Consider the following 19540-nt stretch of genomic DNA (forward strand, 5'->3'; position numbering starts at 1 on the left):
TAGACTATAGATTGTCAGGTTAATACAAAATATTACATTTTTTAAGATTAATTTTTCAAGTAAAATATACTGATTAAAGTGCATATAACTCAATGCACTGCAATCCAAATTATCCGTAATTATTTTTTTAAAAATAGGTAATTGAATATGTAAAATTTCTTTAACAATTGGTAAACTAATGCATGATTAAACATATAAACATGTTTAAACCATTAAACATATAAAGTAGAACTGTTCAGATGCTTATTAGAAAGAATTCTACAACTTCCTTTGAATCTATATCATAAATTTTTTTTCGGAATTGTAGTTTTTTTTGAATTAAATTAAGTTATTTAGAACCAATGAACTTCTCAAAAAAATGTTTTCTTATAGGAATAATACAAAATTTCAATAGATAATGTCCTACCGCTAATACAAATAAAAAGAGGTAGATGAACAAATTTATAGACAACAATAGCAGTAAAGCATATGTTTTACTTTTACAAGAAAGCAATAACAATAACATTATGAGGTGGCATACTGGTTTTTTGGTTATAGCTCTATAACTTGAACAACAGAAACTATTTTAATCTGTATCATATATGAAAACCAATAATAATGAAAGATCATGATCTCATACAGATATAAACTTCAATGATAAAAAAAATATGTATAGTAAATACTCATCTTTTCAATATAAGAGTATACAATTTGAACAATTTATTAGGACAAGGCAAGATTTTGGACAAGTCAATTCCAGCAAATAGTAGAGATATTTGTATAAAAGTGAACATTAACAGCTTGCGTTCATAGGACATATTTTACATGTCCTATAAAAGCAGTTTTTATGACAACAGAATTTTGTGTTAAACAAAGAAGTTAGGAGAAGAGATAACACAAAATGGAATAAAGTGGGAAATATGTGCAACAAAGTATTAAAGTATTAACAGCACTCGATATTAAAATTACACAATAAAGAATACGTACTTGGTACAAATCTGAATTATAAAGTTATCCTACATGTTCAATTTTGGTGGTTTTTGGTAAATTTATAAAAAAAAGAAAAGATTATTATTAACATGTTAAACATTTCTTTTTCAAAGTAAGCAGCTACCTAATTAAGCAATGGTATCAAAAAAGGAAACAGAATGCATGAATTTTAACAGAGTTTACTTTCAGTATAATCTCTAATCACAGTTAGTTAACTTTCCACAATGCCACCATTTGTTAAAATCAAAACTGTAATTACATTCTTGTTGACAGTAATGTTTTAATTCTAAGAAGTTAAAAAAATTTTAATATAATTGACACATATGAAACATTTACGAAAGTGAAGACTCAACCTCACTTTTTCAGGTTATTTAATCTATAAACTGAAAGAGAATCAGGAATGAGTGAAACAATTTTGAACTTTAATAGTGATAAGGATCAACTCTACTTGTAATAAGTTTAAGCGTATAGAACATCAAATTTGTTTTATTTTTCTGCTCAAACTGGCCAACTTGCATTTCATAAATAAATGATTATTTTTAAATTAGGCTTTGAATTCAGGAATGAATAATTCAAACTTAGAGCAATGAGGGAAAAGCAATGAACTTTACAAAAAATTAACAGATTCTCAAGATCTGAAAGAAGTATGGATGTTTTCAGAAAATTAATAAACAGAAAACCAGTAACTAGAGCCTACGAGTAAAACTGGAAAAGTAATGTTAAACACTGACACAAACAAAATTATCTGTTTCAAACTGTTATAAATATATTATTCATTTAAAATAAAGTGGTTAATTTTCTTTTCTATATTTTTAGGTATCTTTTCACAGTAATCATAGTCAAATCATAACAGGGATAATTTAGAGAACAGCGCATTAGTAATACTTAAATATGACATCTTTTCACAGGTAAGTTTACTGGAAAATTTTTTAAAATAAAAACTAATTAGTAGCTGGTATAAAAACATTTTAGAAAAAAGATATAGATTGATTTGAGCCATAATAATTATATGTATATACAAATTTATTTATAATAAATCAATGAATAAATGCAGAAGTAGATTATGATTTTATTATTATTCTTGAAAAATCCTACAAATTTGATTAGTTTTAATCAACATTGTTGAATTAATTAATGATGATGTATATAAAGACTGAATAAGACAGTATTTTTTTACTAGCTATAAAAAATTAGAAAAAAATATTTACTGATAGATACATTTTTGTAAATGTTAAAAATTACAAATATTACATGGATTCAAGTAAAATTATTATTGTTATCAGTAAGATTCTGTTTCATTGTATACTGTTTCAAAGTGGAGCATAATCAGTCTTCTTATTTACAAAATATTACTTACTAATAGTAAGCAGATGCAGTTAATTTATGATACAAATTTTGTATTTTTTTTTTGTATTTTTTATATGTGTTAGGCCTTTTCTCTACATACATACCAATTTATAATGAATAATTATATTATTATTATTCATTTAACACAAAGGACTGTAAAATGTTTTAAATATATATGTATTTTAACATACACTTTAAAAAATGTACATTTTCATAGATTGTTACAATTAAAAATCATCAGTGACCAATTACTAATCAGCTGGTGTACGACCTGATGTTGGTGTAGATGGAGCAGGAGATTTAGGCTTTCTTAGTGTTCTAGTTTCCTGAACAGCTGCTACCAATGTTCGAACAGCTTCTTCATGACCTTCAAAACTATCAGCCTTTTTTAATCCTGCCAAATCAAAAGCACCTCTGAATGACTCAGGGTCTCTACAAAATTTTGAACTGCTTTCCTGTCTTTTCTTTGGTGGAAATGTTTCCCATGAACGTTGTTTTTGCATCAGTCGTGACTTACTTTTACCAGAATTTATAAGTACAACAAGAGTCTTTCGTCTATCCATTAAATCCACAGATGACCGCCTTCTTCTGAAACAAAACACTATTAATATAGCATATACTGTTACATATGATAAATACTGAAATACGTCAAATCAAGTATACTTACTTAAAAAAATAAATAATCTGTTACTATTAAATGGTAAATGGATCAAGATGACTGATAAATTCAGCACAGGAAAAAGAAAACTTTTAATTTTCTGCAGTTTTTTCTAAGTTTACATGGAGTCACTGTTCATTATCCCTTGTCTTAAATCATGCTATTTGTGGGTCACTTCATTTATACAATCCCTCTAACCATCTCCTTTTTGGCTTATAGCTAACTCATCTTATCATCTACTTTTCAGTATAACTTGCATCACAAGTTCATTCAACTGTAGTCTATTTTCAACACATTCACTTTACATCTGCAAGGGCTGTTTGGAAAAGTTCTCGGCCTGACAAAGAGAGCAAGATTTTTAAGAAATTTATTTTTTATTTTTCAACCTTGTAATTCGATACATTTAGACCGACTTAACAACTTTTGATTATTCTCAGTATAAAGCAATTGGTCCAACTAGGCAAAATAAGTGGTTGTCTCAAAGCTGAGATCAAGATTCAAAGCGAATCTTTGTCCAGTGAGCCATTTTCTCAGGTTTAGGAAGAGAAAGTAATCACTGGGAGCCAAATCCAGCAAATATGGCACAAGTGGAAGCATTTTGAAGCATACATAATGAAGTTTTGCAGAAACCCAAGAAATGTGTATAAGTGCATTATTGTGGTGAAAGAGCACTTACTTTTTGGCCAGATGTAGGCATTTATCCTGAATAGGAGCCTTCAATTGGTCCAGTATTGAAATGTAATATTCCCTGGTGCTGGTCCTGCCTTTTTCCAGGTAGTCTATGAGCACTATCACAAGAATCCCAAAAATTGTAGTCATGATTTTTACTACAGATGTAATTGTTTCTGCTTTCTTTGGGCCATTTCATCTGTTCTCACCCACTGTTTGGTCTCTAGCGTTTAATAGTGATTCCATGTTATATCTGCTGTTATAAAATACTGAAGAAACTCAGTGGAAATGCATTTAATTTAGTCTAAACATCTGAAGTGTTCAGTTGAAGTTGTTGAGAAGTGGGTTCAATCTAATTTGGTTTTGACAGCCTATTAACAAACATGGCAACCAGTGAGCATAGTTCTTTAATATATAAATCATCATATAAAATGAATTGGACAAGGTCTATCAATTTGTTTACAATGTTAGCAAACTCGCATATCTTAAGTTGATGATCATTAATTACTGCATTGTGGATTTTAATGATGATTTTGTTGATAACAATTTTTGAAAATTCAAGTGTTCATCAACTTGAGTGGATATATGACCAAATTTAAATTCAGCAGTCTACTTTTTAACTACTAAAATGAAGGGGAACTACTCTTTAAAGTGGGATCTAATGCTTTTTGTAAGTCCAGGGTTAAACAAAGTACTTTATAACAGTTCAAACTTCAATTTTATTATTTTTTTGGAAAATATTAAAATTTGTTTGCTTTACTTGATTGCCATAAACAAGTAAATAAGCACACGCATCAGAAATTTTGCAGCATATCAGCTAATAAACAATCAAATTTGACACATCACATTCAGTCATACTTGTGACATCTTTGTATTAGGCCAAGAAATAGTGCAGAACATTATATTTTTTATAAGCATAACATTCTTTATAAATTTTTTTCTTCAATCTGACAACATATTCGTTTATCAATCAGGACATGAGAAACTGATCTACCTAATAGAATTAAGTTAGGATAGTTTTTGGTAGGAACAAATTTAATTTTCATTGTGGTGCTCCAATTCAACTGGACATAAATCTGGGTTAAAGCGTAAAAAAAAACCTTGTAAAGAAAATAAAAAGTCAATGTAAATTTTTGTGATCTTTGTTTTGTGCTTGTACTACCAATGTGTAAATTTGGATTTTGTTGACTGTAACAATACACTACATTATTTTTATATTAATATGCATTTACCACTAATATGTGTGTAGATCTATGAAACATGCATCAAGAAACATATTAATACATATGCTGTAGCTTATGTGGCAGCAGTTCAGTCTCAAAATGATTCTTGTTATGTTTGATTTTTAGAAAATTTTACAGTACAATTTTTAGAAAATAGTAATCTACTTTAATTGTAATAATCAAATTTGTCTAATGTTTACAGCTATTTTCAAGCTGCAGATCAAAATTAATCAAGAGCTGAAAATGAAACAAAAAAACACACAGTCTAAGAAAATCAATTTGTATAATATATTTTTATTTAGCTAATACACCAATTATTAGTTGGTAATGTGTAATTCTGATGGGAAAAGAAAAAGCTGCCCAACAATTCTTCACTAAGCATACATTCCTCCTCCTCTATGAATCATGAGACCTTGCCGTTGGTGAGGGGGCTTGAGTGCTCAGGGATACAGAGTAGCTGGACCGAAGGTGCAACCATATCGAAGAGGTATCTGTTGAGAGCCAGACTAAGGAATGATTCCTGAAAGAGGGCAGCAGCTCTTTCAGTAGTTGTTAGGGGCGTGAGTCACAATGACTTAAACGGCCGTATCAACATCACTCAGTCCTCTGAGTACTAGGCAGCTGAAAGCAATGGAAAACTACAGCTGCTTTTTTTCCAAGAAAATGTGGCTCTCTGCATTTTCACATAGCAATAATGGAGGCGCCTTCCTTGGTAAAATATTCCGGAGGTAAAATAGTCCCCCGTTCGGATCTCCGGGTGGGGACTACTAAGGAAGGGGTCACCAGAAAATTAAAAAATAACATTCTACGAGTCGGAGCGTGGAATGTTAGAAGCTTAAAAAAGGTTGGTAGGCTAGAAAATTTAAAAAGGGAAATGGATACGGTGAATGTGGATATAGTAGGAATTAGTGAGGTTCGGTGGGAAGAGGAAGGCGACTTTTGGTCAGGTGATTTTAGAGTAATTAATTCAGCGTCAAATAATGGGCAGGCAGGAGTAGGTTTCGTGATGAACAAGAAGATAGGGAGGAGAGTGGAGTATTTCAAAACGCATAGCGATAGAATCATTGTAATAAGGATAAAATCAAAACCTAAACCGACAACGATTGTTAACGTTTATATGCCTACAAGCGCCCATGATGATGATGAGGTAGAGTGTGTATACGAAGAGATTGATGAAGCAATTAAACACGTAAAAGGAGATGAAAATTTAATAATAGTTGGAGATTGGAATGCAAGCATTGGAAAAGGCAAGGAAGGAAATATAGTGGGTGAATACGGGCTGGGCAAAAGGAATGAAAGAGGGGACCGACTTATAGAGTTTTGCACGAAGTATAATTTAGTAATTGCCAACACCCAATTTAAAAATCATAATAGAAGAATATACACTTGGAAAAAGCCAGGCGATACTGCAAGGTATCAGATAGATTATATCATGGTTAAGCAAAGATTTAGAAATCAACTCGTTGACTGCAAAACTTACCCTGGAGCAGACATTGATAGCGACCATAATTTGGTGATAATGAAATGTAGATTGGGGTTTAAAAACCTGAAGAAAAGTTGTCAGATGAATCGGTGGAATTTAGAGAAGCTTGAGGAAGAGGGGGTAAAGAAGATTTTTGAGGAGGACATCGCAAGAGGTCTGAGTAAAAAAGATAAGGTAGAAAATGTAGAAGAAGAATGGGAGAATGTTAAAAAGGAAATTCTTAAATCAGCAGAAGACGGAATAAAGAGAACTGGTAGAAAACCTTGGGTTTCAGACGATATATTGCAGCTGATGGATGAACGTAGAAAATATAGGAATGCTAGTGATGAAGAAAGTAAAAGGAACTATCGGCAATTAAGAAATGCTATAAACAGGAAGTGCAAACTGGCGAAAGAAGAGTGGATTAAAGAAAAGTGTTCAGAAGTGGAAAGAGAAATGAACATTGGTAAAATAGACGGAGCATACAGGAAAGTTAAGGAAAATTTTGGGGTACATAAATTAAAATCTAATAATGTGTTAAACAAAGATGGTACACCAATATATAATACGAAAGGTAAAGTCGATAGATGGGTGGAATATATTGAAGAGTTATACGGAGGAAATGAATTAGAAAATGGTGTTATAGAGGAAGAAGAGGAAGTTGAGGAGGATGAAATGGGAGAAACAATACTGAGATCTGAATTTAAGAGAGCATTAAAAGATTTAAATGGCAGAAAGGCTCCTGGAATAGACGGAATACCTGTAGAATTACTGCGCAGTGCAGGTGAGGAAGCGATTGATAGATTATACAAACTGGTGTGTAATATTTATGAAAAAGGGGAATTTCCATCAGACTTCAAAAAAAGTGTTATAGTTATGATACCAAAGAAAGCAGGGGCAGATAAATGTGAAGAATATAGAACAATTAGTTTAACTAGTCATGCATCAAAAATCTTAACTAGAATTTTATACAGAAGAATTGAGAGGAGAGTGGAAGAAGTGTTAGGAGAAGACCAATTTGGTTTCAGAAAAGTATAGGGACAAGGGAAGCAATTTTAGGCCTCAGATTAATAGTAGAAGGAAGATTAAAGAAAAACAAACCAACATACTTGGCGTTTATAGACCTAGAAAAGGCTTTCGATAACGTAGATTGGAATATAATGTTCAGCGTTTTAAAAAAATTACGGTTCAAATACAGAGATAGAAGAACAATTGCTATCATGTACAGGAACCAAACAGCAACAATAACAATTGAAGAACATAAGAAAGAAGCCCTAATAAGAAAGGGAGTCCGACAAGGATGTTCTCTATCTCCGTTACTTTTTAATCTTTACATGGAACTAGCAGTTAATGATGGAAAAGAACAATTTAGATTCGGAGTAACAGTACAAGGTGAAAAGATAAAGATGCTATGATTTGCTGATGATATAGTAATTCTAGCCGAGAGTAAAAAGGATTTAGAAGAAACTATGAACGGCATAGATGAAGTCCTACGCAAGAACTACCGCATGAAAATAAACAAGAACAAAACAAAAGTAATGAAATGTAGTAGAAATAACAAAGATGGACCACTGAATGTGAAAATAGGAGGAGAAAAGATTATGGAGGTAGAAGAATTTTGTTATTTGGGAAGTAAAATTACTAAAGATGGACGAAGCAGGAGCGATATAAAATGCCGAATAGCACAAGCTAAACGAGCCTTCAGTAAGAAATATAATTTGTTTACATCAAAAATTAATTTAAATGTCAGGAAAAGATTTTTGAAAGTGTATGTTTGGAGTGTCGCTTTATATGGAAGTGAAACTTGGATAATCGGAGTATCTGAGAAGAAAAGATTAGAAGCTTTTGAAATGTGGTGCTATAGGAGAATGTTAAAAATCAGATGGGTGGATAAAGTGACAAATGAAGAGGTATTGCGGCAAATAGATGAAGAAAGAAGCATTTGGAAAAATATAGTTAAAAGAAGAGACAGACTTATAGGCCACATACTAAGGCATCCTGGAATAGTCGCTTTAATATTGGAAGGATAGGTAGAAGGGAAAAATTGTGTAGGCAGGCCACGTTTGGAGTATGTAGAACAAATTGTTGGGGATGTAGGATGTAGAGGGTATACTGAAATGAAACGACTAGCACTAGATAGGGAATCTTGGAGAGCTGCATCAAACCAGTCAAATGACAAGACAAAAAAAAAAACATACATTCCTATTATTATATAGGAGTTTAATAGCAGGTGACGGCATTACTGAGAAAAAATAAATAAATTTCAATCTGAAAATCAAATTTACATACAAGAATACACAATAAATAATTGTTACTAAAATATCTACTTATTACTCCTATCATGGATAATGTAGAAGGAACCTTGGTTCTGGTTCATCTTGATGAACTTGAAAATTCTGAAATTTATGTATCTTCAACAAACAGAAATTAAGAATTCCAAGTTTAATTCTCATTACTCCCTTAAGACTTTACACACCTGGTTACCACATGCAAAAACCTAGCTAGTTATTGGAAAGTTGTAAATAGAAAAAGAAAATAATGTTTTATATAAAATACAATAGGTTTCTACTAGTAATAAGCTCTTAAAATCAACATAACCTAGTTAGTAACTTTTAAATATTTACCAATCATTTATTTATTTGTTATGAAACAACAGGCTGACTTCTTTCATCTTCTTAATCCCATTGACTCCTCCTAGAGCACAGGTCCTCCCCACTGTTCTCCACCTGACCCTGTTGGTGTCTCCTACTTGATCTCCTTCCAGGTTCTTCCTCTCTCCCTCAACTTCTCCATGTTGGCCTACCAACCCTTCTTCTACAAGCAAGAGTCCATTCAAGGGCTTCCTTAGCCACCTCACCAGCCTCCTTCTGAAAAGGGTGACTGACCACTTCCTTCTTTTGATTTGTGTTTCTATGGTTCTTGGGTAAACCAGTGTCACAAATGTTCATTTGTTATGAAGTCAGGCCACCCCATTCCCAATACTCTCCTCAAGTACTTATTGACATATTCTTAAAGCTTTTTTGTTATTGTTATGCTCAGCTTCTAGGATTCACACCCATACAACACACTCTTGACAACTGAGTTGAAAATCCTTATTTTACTCCTGTCAGAAAAGCTCTTGATTGCCATATCTTACTCAACATACTGAATGCTCCAAAGACTCTACTTCTTCTCTTTACATCACCCTTGGTCCTCCACTCCTGTCCACAACAGTCCTTAAGTAAACAAACTCATCCACCTCTTATTGCTTAACTTCTATTGCAACTCTTCCCACATCATTCACTCCCACATACTTTGTCTTCCTCCCATTTATCCTCAATCCCATCTTCCTGGCCTCTTCATTAAGGTTTTCTGCTTTTTTTTATAACTTGTCTTGTTGCTGATATCAAGCACACATCATTTGCAAACTTAAGATCCTCAAGCTATTCAAAAACTCTTCAAATGGTTCCAGTCCAGTTCTTCCCCTTATACTCTCCTTCAGATGTGATCCATGGCAATCAGAAACAGTATGCCTGACAATGAGCATCCCTTCTTCACTCTACGACTGTATTCAAAACTCTCTGACAACCCTTCCCTCATGCAGCACTCTCGCTGCAAAATCCCTGTACAGTACCCTCACCTATCCCATATGTTCTCCGACTATGTCAAGTCATCATCTTTAAGCAATCTGATTAATAAACTTCTTCTCCAGTCATCAGGTATTTCCTCCTCATCCCATATTCTACAGAGCAACTTGTGCATCAACTCAACCGTGTTCAACAAGCTATTCTTGTATTCACAGCTGGTATTCCACCTATCCTTTCTGTATTGTTATTCTTTATTTCCTTTACAACCACTTTAATTTCCTGTATCATTACTTTCCCAATATCCTCTCCTAGCTCAGAATTCAACTACTTCAACTTCCCCTCCATCCCCCTACTGATACCTGCATCTGAACAGGTTGACTGACTCCCAATCAGAATTTCTTGATGTTAAATGTATTTTGTAGCATATGAAAAATTGCCATGCCCGACTAGGAATCAAATATAAAATGTTCTGGATGAAAGGCAGAAATGTTACGTAGGACTTCTTTAAATATTTATTAGATTTACTTTGTAACTATATTGTAGGTTAAAAAAATTAATAAATGCATTAAAAAAATTTGGCCTAAGGTACCATCTCAATTAATTAATAAATATTAGAAAATGATAATTAGAGATTAATTAATGATATTAGAGAAATGTAAAAAGTTAAGTACACAAGTCACAGTAATTACTACTTTAATATTTTTATTTTATTAATGGATCAAAAAAAGAAAAAAAATTCTAGGTCTTTTTTTATTAACTTCTTTTTAAAGAATTTTTTAAAGGAGAAAGTTAGTTTTGTAAAAAAAGTTTAAGGAAATTTTGCTAAAGTTAAGGATTATAGAAAGTTTTTGGTAAATAACTGAAAAACATTTGATGAAAAGAAAACAAATGAAATGGTACATTCAGACCCAGGATATCATGATTTATTTACAAATAAATTTAAGATGATAAAAAAATCAATCTGCATATTTTCACAAAACTAATACACTAAAAAAAAAAAAAGTAAGAGAAATATGTAAAGCTTACCCATTTGGTGTTTCAGAGTAAAAAACAGAATCCTCAGTATCAGAATGAGGATAAACTTGGTGTGAGCGTGTAGGTCTATGTGGTGGAGATGGTGGGGTCGGGTGAACTAATGCCCTGATCATCATGCTGCCACTGCCATCACGATCAACAGCCCCTCCGCTAACTCTAATTCCTTCACCTCCTCCACTTGTTCCACCAACACCACCACCGCCACCAGTACCTCCAGCCCCACTTTCACCACCAAGAGTGCTTGTTGCTTCTGAAATACGTTGATAATTGCATTCATCTTCATCACCACCTACCGTTGCAATGAAACAACATATCTCATACAGTACATTTGTCAGTATTACATAAATAATAAAATATGAGGTTTATGTCAAACATAATGGCGGGTTGGTAACAAAAAGTAATTGACAATAATTAATCGGATTCCATACATGCAGTAGTTTCAACTAAATAAACCTTCTCAGCAGTCTGCTGTTGTTTGCTTTTGTGTTGCATGGAGTAATGATGCTGCAAAAATATATAATATTCCATGTTGTGAGATCTGCAGTTTGATTTCTCAATGCAAAAGCTGGTAAAGTTATCAGAAAATTAGATGAACCAACAGTAATGAGTGAAGGATAGTAAGGTCATGAGTTTACCATAGGCTTTATAAATGTTCATTGTGTGAAAAAACTTATAATTAGATGGTAACCTTGTTGGGCAGGTAAATATAAAATTCCAGAAACCAATCCTTCATGATTAGTGTTCTTGTCAAGAATCTAAATTTCTCTGAATACAGTACAATAATTTTTCTGAAAAACTTTGCTATCATAAACAGTGAGCAAGATTAATCTTAAGAATGTTGACAAATGTATAAAAATTAAATAATGATGACATCTGTATATACAATTTTAGACCTTTATAAGAAAAAGGAGATAAAGTTTCTTTTTATATAATGACTGATGATGAAACCTTGATTTTTTAGATCAATATTTATTCAAACAACCCATGCAGTGGTGTCATTAAAGGCAAAAAAAATTCACCAACTCCAATAAGGAAGAAACATCATGATCCAGACAATATTTTCTGCATCCAAAAAGGCATCTTTCTGCTGGTTTTTACAGAGCTAGCAACAAAAATCGCAGCAGACTTCACTAGAAAACTTTTCTGAGAATGTTTAACACTTTCAAAATAAAGCAGGGTCATTCACAACAAGAAAAAAAATGGTGACACTAGACACTAGAAATTGTCTCATTCATGAAGTAGTTGCACATTGCATCCTCATATTACAGCCATTCATATAAGAGATTTTTTTATTAATAGCTCATATCTTCCATCTAATGAGTTTCATATCTTACATCACTTGATGAAGTGGCTTGATTCTCAATGGTTCAAAAAATGGCGAATTAAAAACAACGGTGCTGAATGACCAAAATACCATAGAACAAATTTTATTGCATGGACTGTAAAAAGGCATGTATCTCAACACAAAGATGCTTAGAAAACAATTCTAACTACATAGAAAAAACGAAGTAGGTAAGTAGATCCATATAAATATAGAATATTGGTACAGTGCTAGTTTCTTATTTTTAATGACCAACTCATTTAATTTTGACATAAGCCTCACATAAGTAAAAAAGATACTTGTAAAACAGTGATTTAAATTTAGTTAACAATGAAAACAAATAAAAGACCTATAAATCTAAATTTTATACATTACACAAGATGTTACTGAAAATTATCTCAAATTTAATGTGACAAATATCAAATTAAAAATTAAAAAAGTAATTTTGAATGTTTCAGTTACTTAAATGCTCAAAAGTCACACTTTCATGTTTTCTAAAGGTTATAGATGGCTTGAATCTAACCTTTCCCTTAGTTATGACAGCCATGCAGGATTAGAGAATATTCCCAACACATGGTCACAAAAATAATACAGGTTCATGTTTATACAACACATGATGTTACGGCAAAGAGACTTACGAGGTCTACTGGTAGTTAATTTTTGTAGCATGCTAATCTACCTCTCAAGGTAACAGAGTATTACGTACAGTTTGGGATCTTTTTGGTAGCTCTTTTAAAATTAAAATAATAACAATGAACAGTCATTTGTAAGTTCCAAGATAAATTTTCCATGTAAAAAAAAGATGATAATAAATTGTATATATAAGCATGCTAAAATATGTTTATTTTATCTTACTGTCTTGGACTATACTGTTATTACATTAACAAAAAGAAGCGTTTTACTTAGAAAACGTAATATTTCCATGGAAAAGGTCTTAGGCCAGAGGAGAAACTATCCTTATGAATAGATTGTCCTTTTTCACCACCCACTACTTTTCTTATTCTTGATCCCTTCTTTCCCAATATTAATTCTGTGGGTACAGGCCTGTCCCTACTAGGTTCTCTATGTGGAGGCTGCCAGGATCGAAAAATCCAGGTCATGGTATGAACTGAATCAGGGACTATTTCCTACCCAATGACTGTTTTAAGATTAACAGCAGAGCTGAAAAGCCAATCAGATAAAGCCTGGCCCCTCTTATCTCCTTCCCATTCGAGGTACACTGTACCTCTTATAGTTCAATAATTTTATTATGGCTATAAAATAGAAATTAAAATTTAAAAGTTGAAAATTAAAATGACTTAAAATATTTATAAGATGGAAACAATAATTAAAATTTATAAACATGAAAAGTAAAAAAAATATGGTATTTATGGTTATTAAAAAATACTGTAAAATACTTCTCGTATATATCAATGAGCATTGAACGATTTATCCTATCACTTTATCAATGCCCCAAATCCTGCATCAAAAAAATTTTCAGGCAGCAGTCACAACCACAATTGTATGCAATGTTCAGAATTGTAATCATCCATAAAATATTAGTTATTTGATTTTTTAGTGGATCTAACTGCGCAAGTTGAAGAGGATATTGAACTAATTCATCAATTCTTTCTGTGTTAATGACTAAGTTGGCTAACTCAGTTTGAGTTATCAGATCTAAATATTTTGATTTCCCAGCCAACCAAAATTACAAGGACTTATAAACAATATTTTTATAAATTTACTAATAAATAATTTTCATTACTCTTGTGTAGATTATGGCCTTTCATATTATAATACTGCAATAGCTTTGTTTATTACTGAAAACGTGCGACAAGAAAATTATTAATTTTGTTTGTTCAAAAGAGGGATCAATAAAGAAAGTTGAGAACTTTCTTTTTTGTAATCAGAAACAAATTGGAAAGTAATATTAAAATTAGCTTTGATGAAAACTTTTTTTAACAATTTTCTTGATGCATTTCTCTCTAGCTTGCCCTTCAGTAAGAAAAAAAGTTTAAATATAAAATTAAAAATGTGTGAATTAATAAAGGAATTGTGAAATCTAGCTATATGCTAAGAAATTTCTGTGAAATGTCTAAATATAATTTTTCTGATAACTTCCAAAATCACTTTAAAAATTACAAAAATGAATTTAAGCTAAATTTGTTTATACCGCTAAAATATTATTATGATAATTTAAATCTAATTCAAACATTCATTCTAAAACCATGTGGGCAATTGAAAGCCCACAAATGGTTTTGTGAATTGTTTCAAATGGTTTTGAAATGTGGGCCATGTGAAAGCGAATTTGAAAATAAAGGACAGACAACTTTGCCAAAAAATACAAAAGGACAACTTTCATTATCTCATCACCCATTTAGGTAGAAGAGGAATTTAATAATTTCTTTTCCACAATAATAATTTCTTTCGACAATAATATTGATCCATTTCAACAATGCTGTTCACCTTGAACAGTTTTGTTGATGAATCAATATTTTTATTTCCTGATACCCAGGAAGTTAACACTTCTATTTTAAATATAAATATAAGTAGTAAATATTCTGTGAATATTGATGAAATTTCTTCTAGTATTTTAAAAGAAGACATAGATGCTACTGTTATCCCTTTTACAAATTTAATTAATGAACGTTTCAGCAATGAAATGTTTCCTAACTGCCTTAAGATTTCTGTTGCTATTCCCCTCCTTAAAAAAAGTTTGGCACTTAATTACAAAATTATAGACCACTTTTGTTATCTGTATTTTCTAAAATATTTGAAAAATTATGAAAAATCAAGTTTAGAATTTCTTGAAAAGCATTCCATATTAACATAAATATCAGCATAGTTTTAATACAAAATTGTCTACTAATATCTATCTCCCAGTTTTTGGAAAATATTTTAAATTCTTTAAATCACAAAAAGATTCCATTTTTAATTTTTTATCAGTCTGAGAAACCAATTTAGTTTCACATTCTTTACTGATGAAAAAGTTTTAATAGCTATGGTATCAGAGAAGCTGCTTACTAATCATTAGTCATACCTCAAATCATAAAGTAGTTGAAATTTCATCTTTTGATAAGAACACACATGTAAAACTTATCACGTCAAGATTTTTGTATTGCTTTTATACTGTTTATCAATAACCTGCCTCAAAATCTTAACCATTCAGTACAATTCTTTTTGCATATGACACAACTGTATCTATACTTGAAGATAATTATTTAAAACAAATTGAAAATTTTATGATAGTTGCTCAAAAGATTATTCACTGGATGGATTGTAACCATCTAACTTTAAATATGCTTAAAACCATCACACTGTGTTTCTCAGGTAGATGTATGTAACAAACATTGTTGATTGCAGAGATAGAATTCCCATTAATAAAATTAGTATTTCTGTTGTCCACGAAGCAAAATTTCTGGGTGTTTTATTAGATGACAAGCTCTTGTGGTGAAAATGAAATTGATTTTATTTGAAAAAAAATCAAACCATATTGTTTTACTCTGAAGCATCTTAATAAAATGCTAAGCTTGTCATCATTAATAACTACTTGCCTACAAATATTTCTGTGTAAATACAATTTCATCTTTTGGAGCTCTCTTAAAAAGTTATAGCAAATTTTTATGACACAAAATCATAAAAGATAAATCAGATAATGATCTGAGCGTTCAGATCACTTATCTGGTGCCCATAAGCATGAATTATGTAGACCTAAATTTAGAATATTAAATATGTTAACTCATCATTGTTATGAATGTACTATCTTTGCTAAAACGCATGGTAACTTATTCTTAAAAAATTCATCTTTATTAAGAACTATTCATGTTTATTACAGAACTATTTTTTTTAACTAAACATAATGCTGCGGCTTTTTAGAAAGGGCCTTACTATGCTTTTGTTACCATATTTAATAAACTACCAAACCAGTGAAAAATCTTCCCACCAATTTATTTAAAATACAATTAAAGGATTTTCTTTTATGGAAACAATATTATTCCATAAAAGAAATGTGGAATAATGGTGATTATTTTTAAATAATACCATCTACAAAAAACACACCATGATTTATCTGCATCCTATTCAATGTGTGCATAAACATGTGCTAAAAATAATTTTCATTAACGCCACCTGAATCATAAATTATTCTTTAGTTTGTAATAATATTAATTGTATTTAGCAATTTTTTGTATTTACTGTAATTACCTTAACATTATTTCATGTGTTTGCAATTAAACAATTAATATGGATTTTAAACACATCCAATTTTTATCTTATAATTTGTTTTTGTATTTATAATTTATCTTATATTGATGTGATCTATATTAAGTACTTTTATGTACCGGTCAGAATAAAGATATATTTATTTACAAGTTTTATCAGGTCTGGCATTGTTGTAATAGAGAAATCAGCAGCATGAAAGCCAAAAGGTCTAAAAGTTTTAACTGCAGCCCGAAACACTGATAGAATTTCATAAAAAGAAGTATAGAAACCACACATTCAACCTCATTTTCTTTTTTGATAACTGAGTGTGTGGTCATGTTTCCGGTGATGAAGGTATGTTTCTACACACGAAAGAGTGGATTTATTGAAAAATGCATAGAGAAACACGGGTTTGAGGTACCTCCCAAAAACGCTACATTACTACATTAAATAACAAAGAAAATGGCAGTTGAATATAAGGCACTGTTTCCAGCCACTGAACTGCCAGAGTACTCATTGGGATTCCCCTCACTTTTACAATGGTCTGATTCTTAGAATTGACATCAGGGCATTCTCCAATCTTTTGTGTGTGTGTGTGTAGAGTGAATGTTAATAACAATACTGTATGATCATTACAACTGTTATATTAGGTGCATTTGTTTGTTAGTTCCTTACCCTGAGGTAGGTACACTGCGCCAAGTATGAAAAGAGTTCCAGCATCAAGAGACCGGAACAAAAATAATCCACACGCTTCATACATCGCTTTAGAGCGACATATGCAGCTATGCACCCATAGTACAGGCGGCACAAACGCAAAGTGACAGCATGTAGTTTTGAATATATTTATTTCTATATAAACGTAGATATATTTGTATATATAAATTGTTACCACATACATGCCTAATTTAATATTGGCAGACGACAATGGTAGCAGCTGAGATGTCAGCGGGAGCACAATATACGTATGCGCTGGTACAGCATCACTCCCGCCACTTCTTCTTCTTCTTCTTCTTTTTCCTGTTTAGCCTCTGGTAACTACCGTTTAGATAATTCTTCAGAGGATGAATGAGGATGATATGTATGAGTGTATGAGTGATGATATGAATGAAGTGTAGTCTTGTACATTCTCAGTTCGACCATTCCTGAGATGTGTGGTTAATTGAAACCCAACCACCAAAGAACACCGGTATCCACGATCTAGTATTCAAATCTATGTAAAAATAACTGGCTTTTTACTAGGACTTGAACGCTGTAACTCTCGACTTCCAAATCAGCTGATTTGGGAAGATGCGTTAACTACTAGACCAACCCGGTGGGTATATCACTCCCGCCACGCAGTTCTCCAACCATACCAACACTGCAGCTCCACTACTCTCAAGCTCCAATAAAACAGCGTTCATGAGAATGAATTTTTAATTTATCATTGACCACCATTTGGAGAAGACCAAGAGGAGAAGACAGAAGAAGTTTCCTTGCCACCTCAACGTGGAACCTCGCGACGAATGCCAACATTCCTGCCGGAGCAGCAGGCCTGGCCAGTAACCATATGTAACCACATGTAACCATACATGTTATTCATTTACAATTTAAATTTAAATTTTCATGTGCAGCTCCTATAAACTTACGACTAGTAAGAAAGTGATGTCTTACACGATTTTCGTTGTCAAACACCACATAAAACATATTTAGTATCTTTATGAAATTTTTCATCATCTTCTATGGTCATAGTTAAGGGTTTTTCAATTAATAATTCCCTTTTAAAAATAGTTTTTACATAAATCATTGAGAAATTTTTCAACCACTTATCATTACCTGTTTCAGCTATGTATAATTTTTTACTACAACATATCTGTTTTCATCTATTATAACATAACAATACCCAAATGGTTTACGAGTGTCTGTTTTTATCGTAAAACTAGTGGTGGGTTTAAGATTCACGAAGTGATTTGGAATGATAAATGATTTGAAATCTACATATATAACATACGTGTAATGTTGAAGAATAAAATATATACAATATATATTACATTGTTTATGTTTCTCTCCCTCACCAATTCATTCTTTCGACATTCTAATTCTCTGAACCTTTCCCTGCTTACAATCTTCAATATGTATTTCGAGTTTTTTTTCGCCACCATTTCACTATGCCAAGATTTAAAACATTACAAACAATAGGGACACTATTCAGATTTTCTACGATTTTTATTCATATCACCCAACAGTCTTGATAAGCCTTTATAACCATTTTTCATGTTTATTAGAGTATAATGAGATCGAATTAGTATAAGATTGGTTAATAATAACCACACCACTTCTTTTATACATATATATAGATTTTTAGACTTAAATGATTCATCATCATTTTCAATATCATAACACAACATATTTACACCAACATCTATATTTTGAGCTTCAAATTTATCAATATCTTTTACATAAACAGGATACTCTCTCTATTCCTTTCATGTTTAAACAATTTTCAAATTTTCTATAGAACGAAGCTCGATAATGATCTCCACTTTGGTTAAAACACACTGTAAGAAACATTTTTGATCGTCATTTTTTATATTTATTACAGCATGTTTCTTAATTAAAGCTTTCGGTAAATGGTAATTATGTACTGTTTCCACCAAAAAGTGGATCGAATTCTGATACAGAAAGATCTAATCTCAATATTTTACTCATAACCTAACCACTACCTATTTGAATAAACCTTTTGAAAGACTCGTTAATTCTATCATAAGCTTTTAAATACTGTTCATTTAATTCCGGTTGATTTTCAAAAACATTAAGGGTGTAGTGAGTGCTATTATGTAAATCGACTTCATAGAAATTACATTCATAATCTACACATTTCTTCATCAGAACAACAACACTATAATATTTAATATTGTTTTCTTCATATTTTTTCACTTGAAATTTTATAGCATTAAATACCTTGTATTTCATACCATTAAAAATTCATAAATATCTATAAAAGTTTTATCACTAACATTCCACGTTTGTTTTAATAAAGATCCATCTAATGTGTGTTTTTTATCTGCAACCACAATACACAACAAATCACATACAGAAATATCTCTTTTTAATTTGCGTTTCAGTTCAAAATAC

At 31.5% G+C, this 19540-nt stretch overlaps 1 protein-coding gene across 1 annotated transcript in view; it reads right to left on the minus strand.

The window, feature by feature from the left end:
* Window positions 1–2295: 2295 nt before the first annotated feature.
* The window catches only part of LOC142318139 (RING finger protein 207-like), a 152090-nt gene continuing 134845 nt past the window's right edge, over window positions 2296–19540 (minus strand). The window contains exons 16-17 of the mRNA XM_075354679.1: window positions 10921–11218; window positions 2296–2904 (exon numbers count right to left, since the gene is read on the minus strand). Coding sequence (XP_075210794.1) covers window positions 2568–2904; window positions 10921–11218 — 635 coding nt within the window. The 3' untranslated portion in view covers window positions 2296–2567. The remainder of the gene's footprint in view (window positions 2905–10920; window positions 11219–19540) is intronic.

The sequence above is a fragment of the Lycorma delicatula genome, chromosome 1 (genome assembly GCF_047948215.1).
Source record: "Lycorma delicatula isolate Av1 chromosome 1, ASM4794821v1, whole genome shotgun sequence".
NCBI classification, from domain to species: domain Eukaryota; kingdom Metazoa; phylum Arthropoda; class Insecta; order Hemiptera; family Fulgoridae; genus Lycorma; species Lycorma delicatula.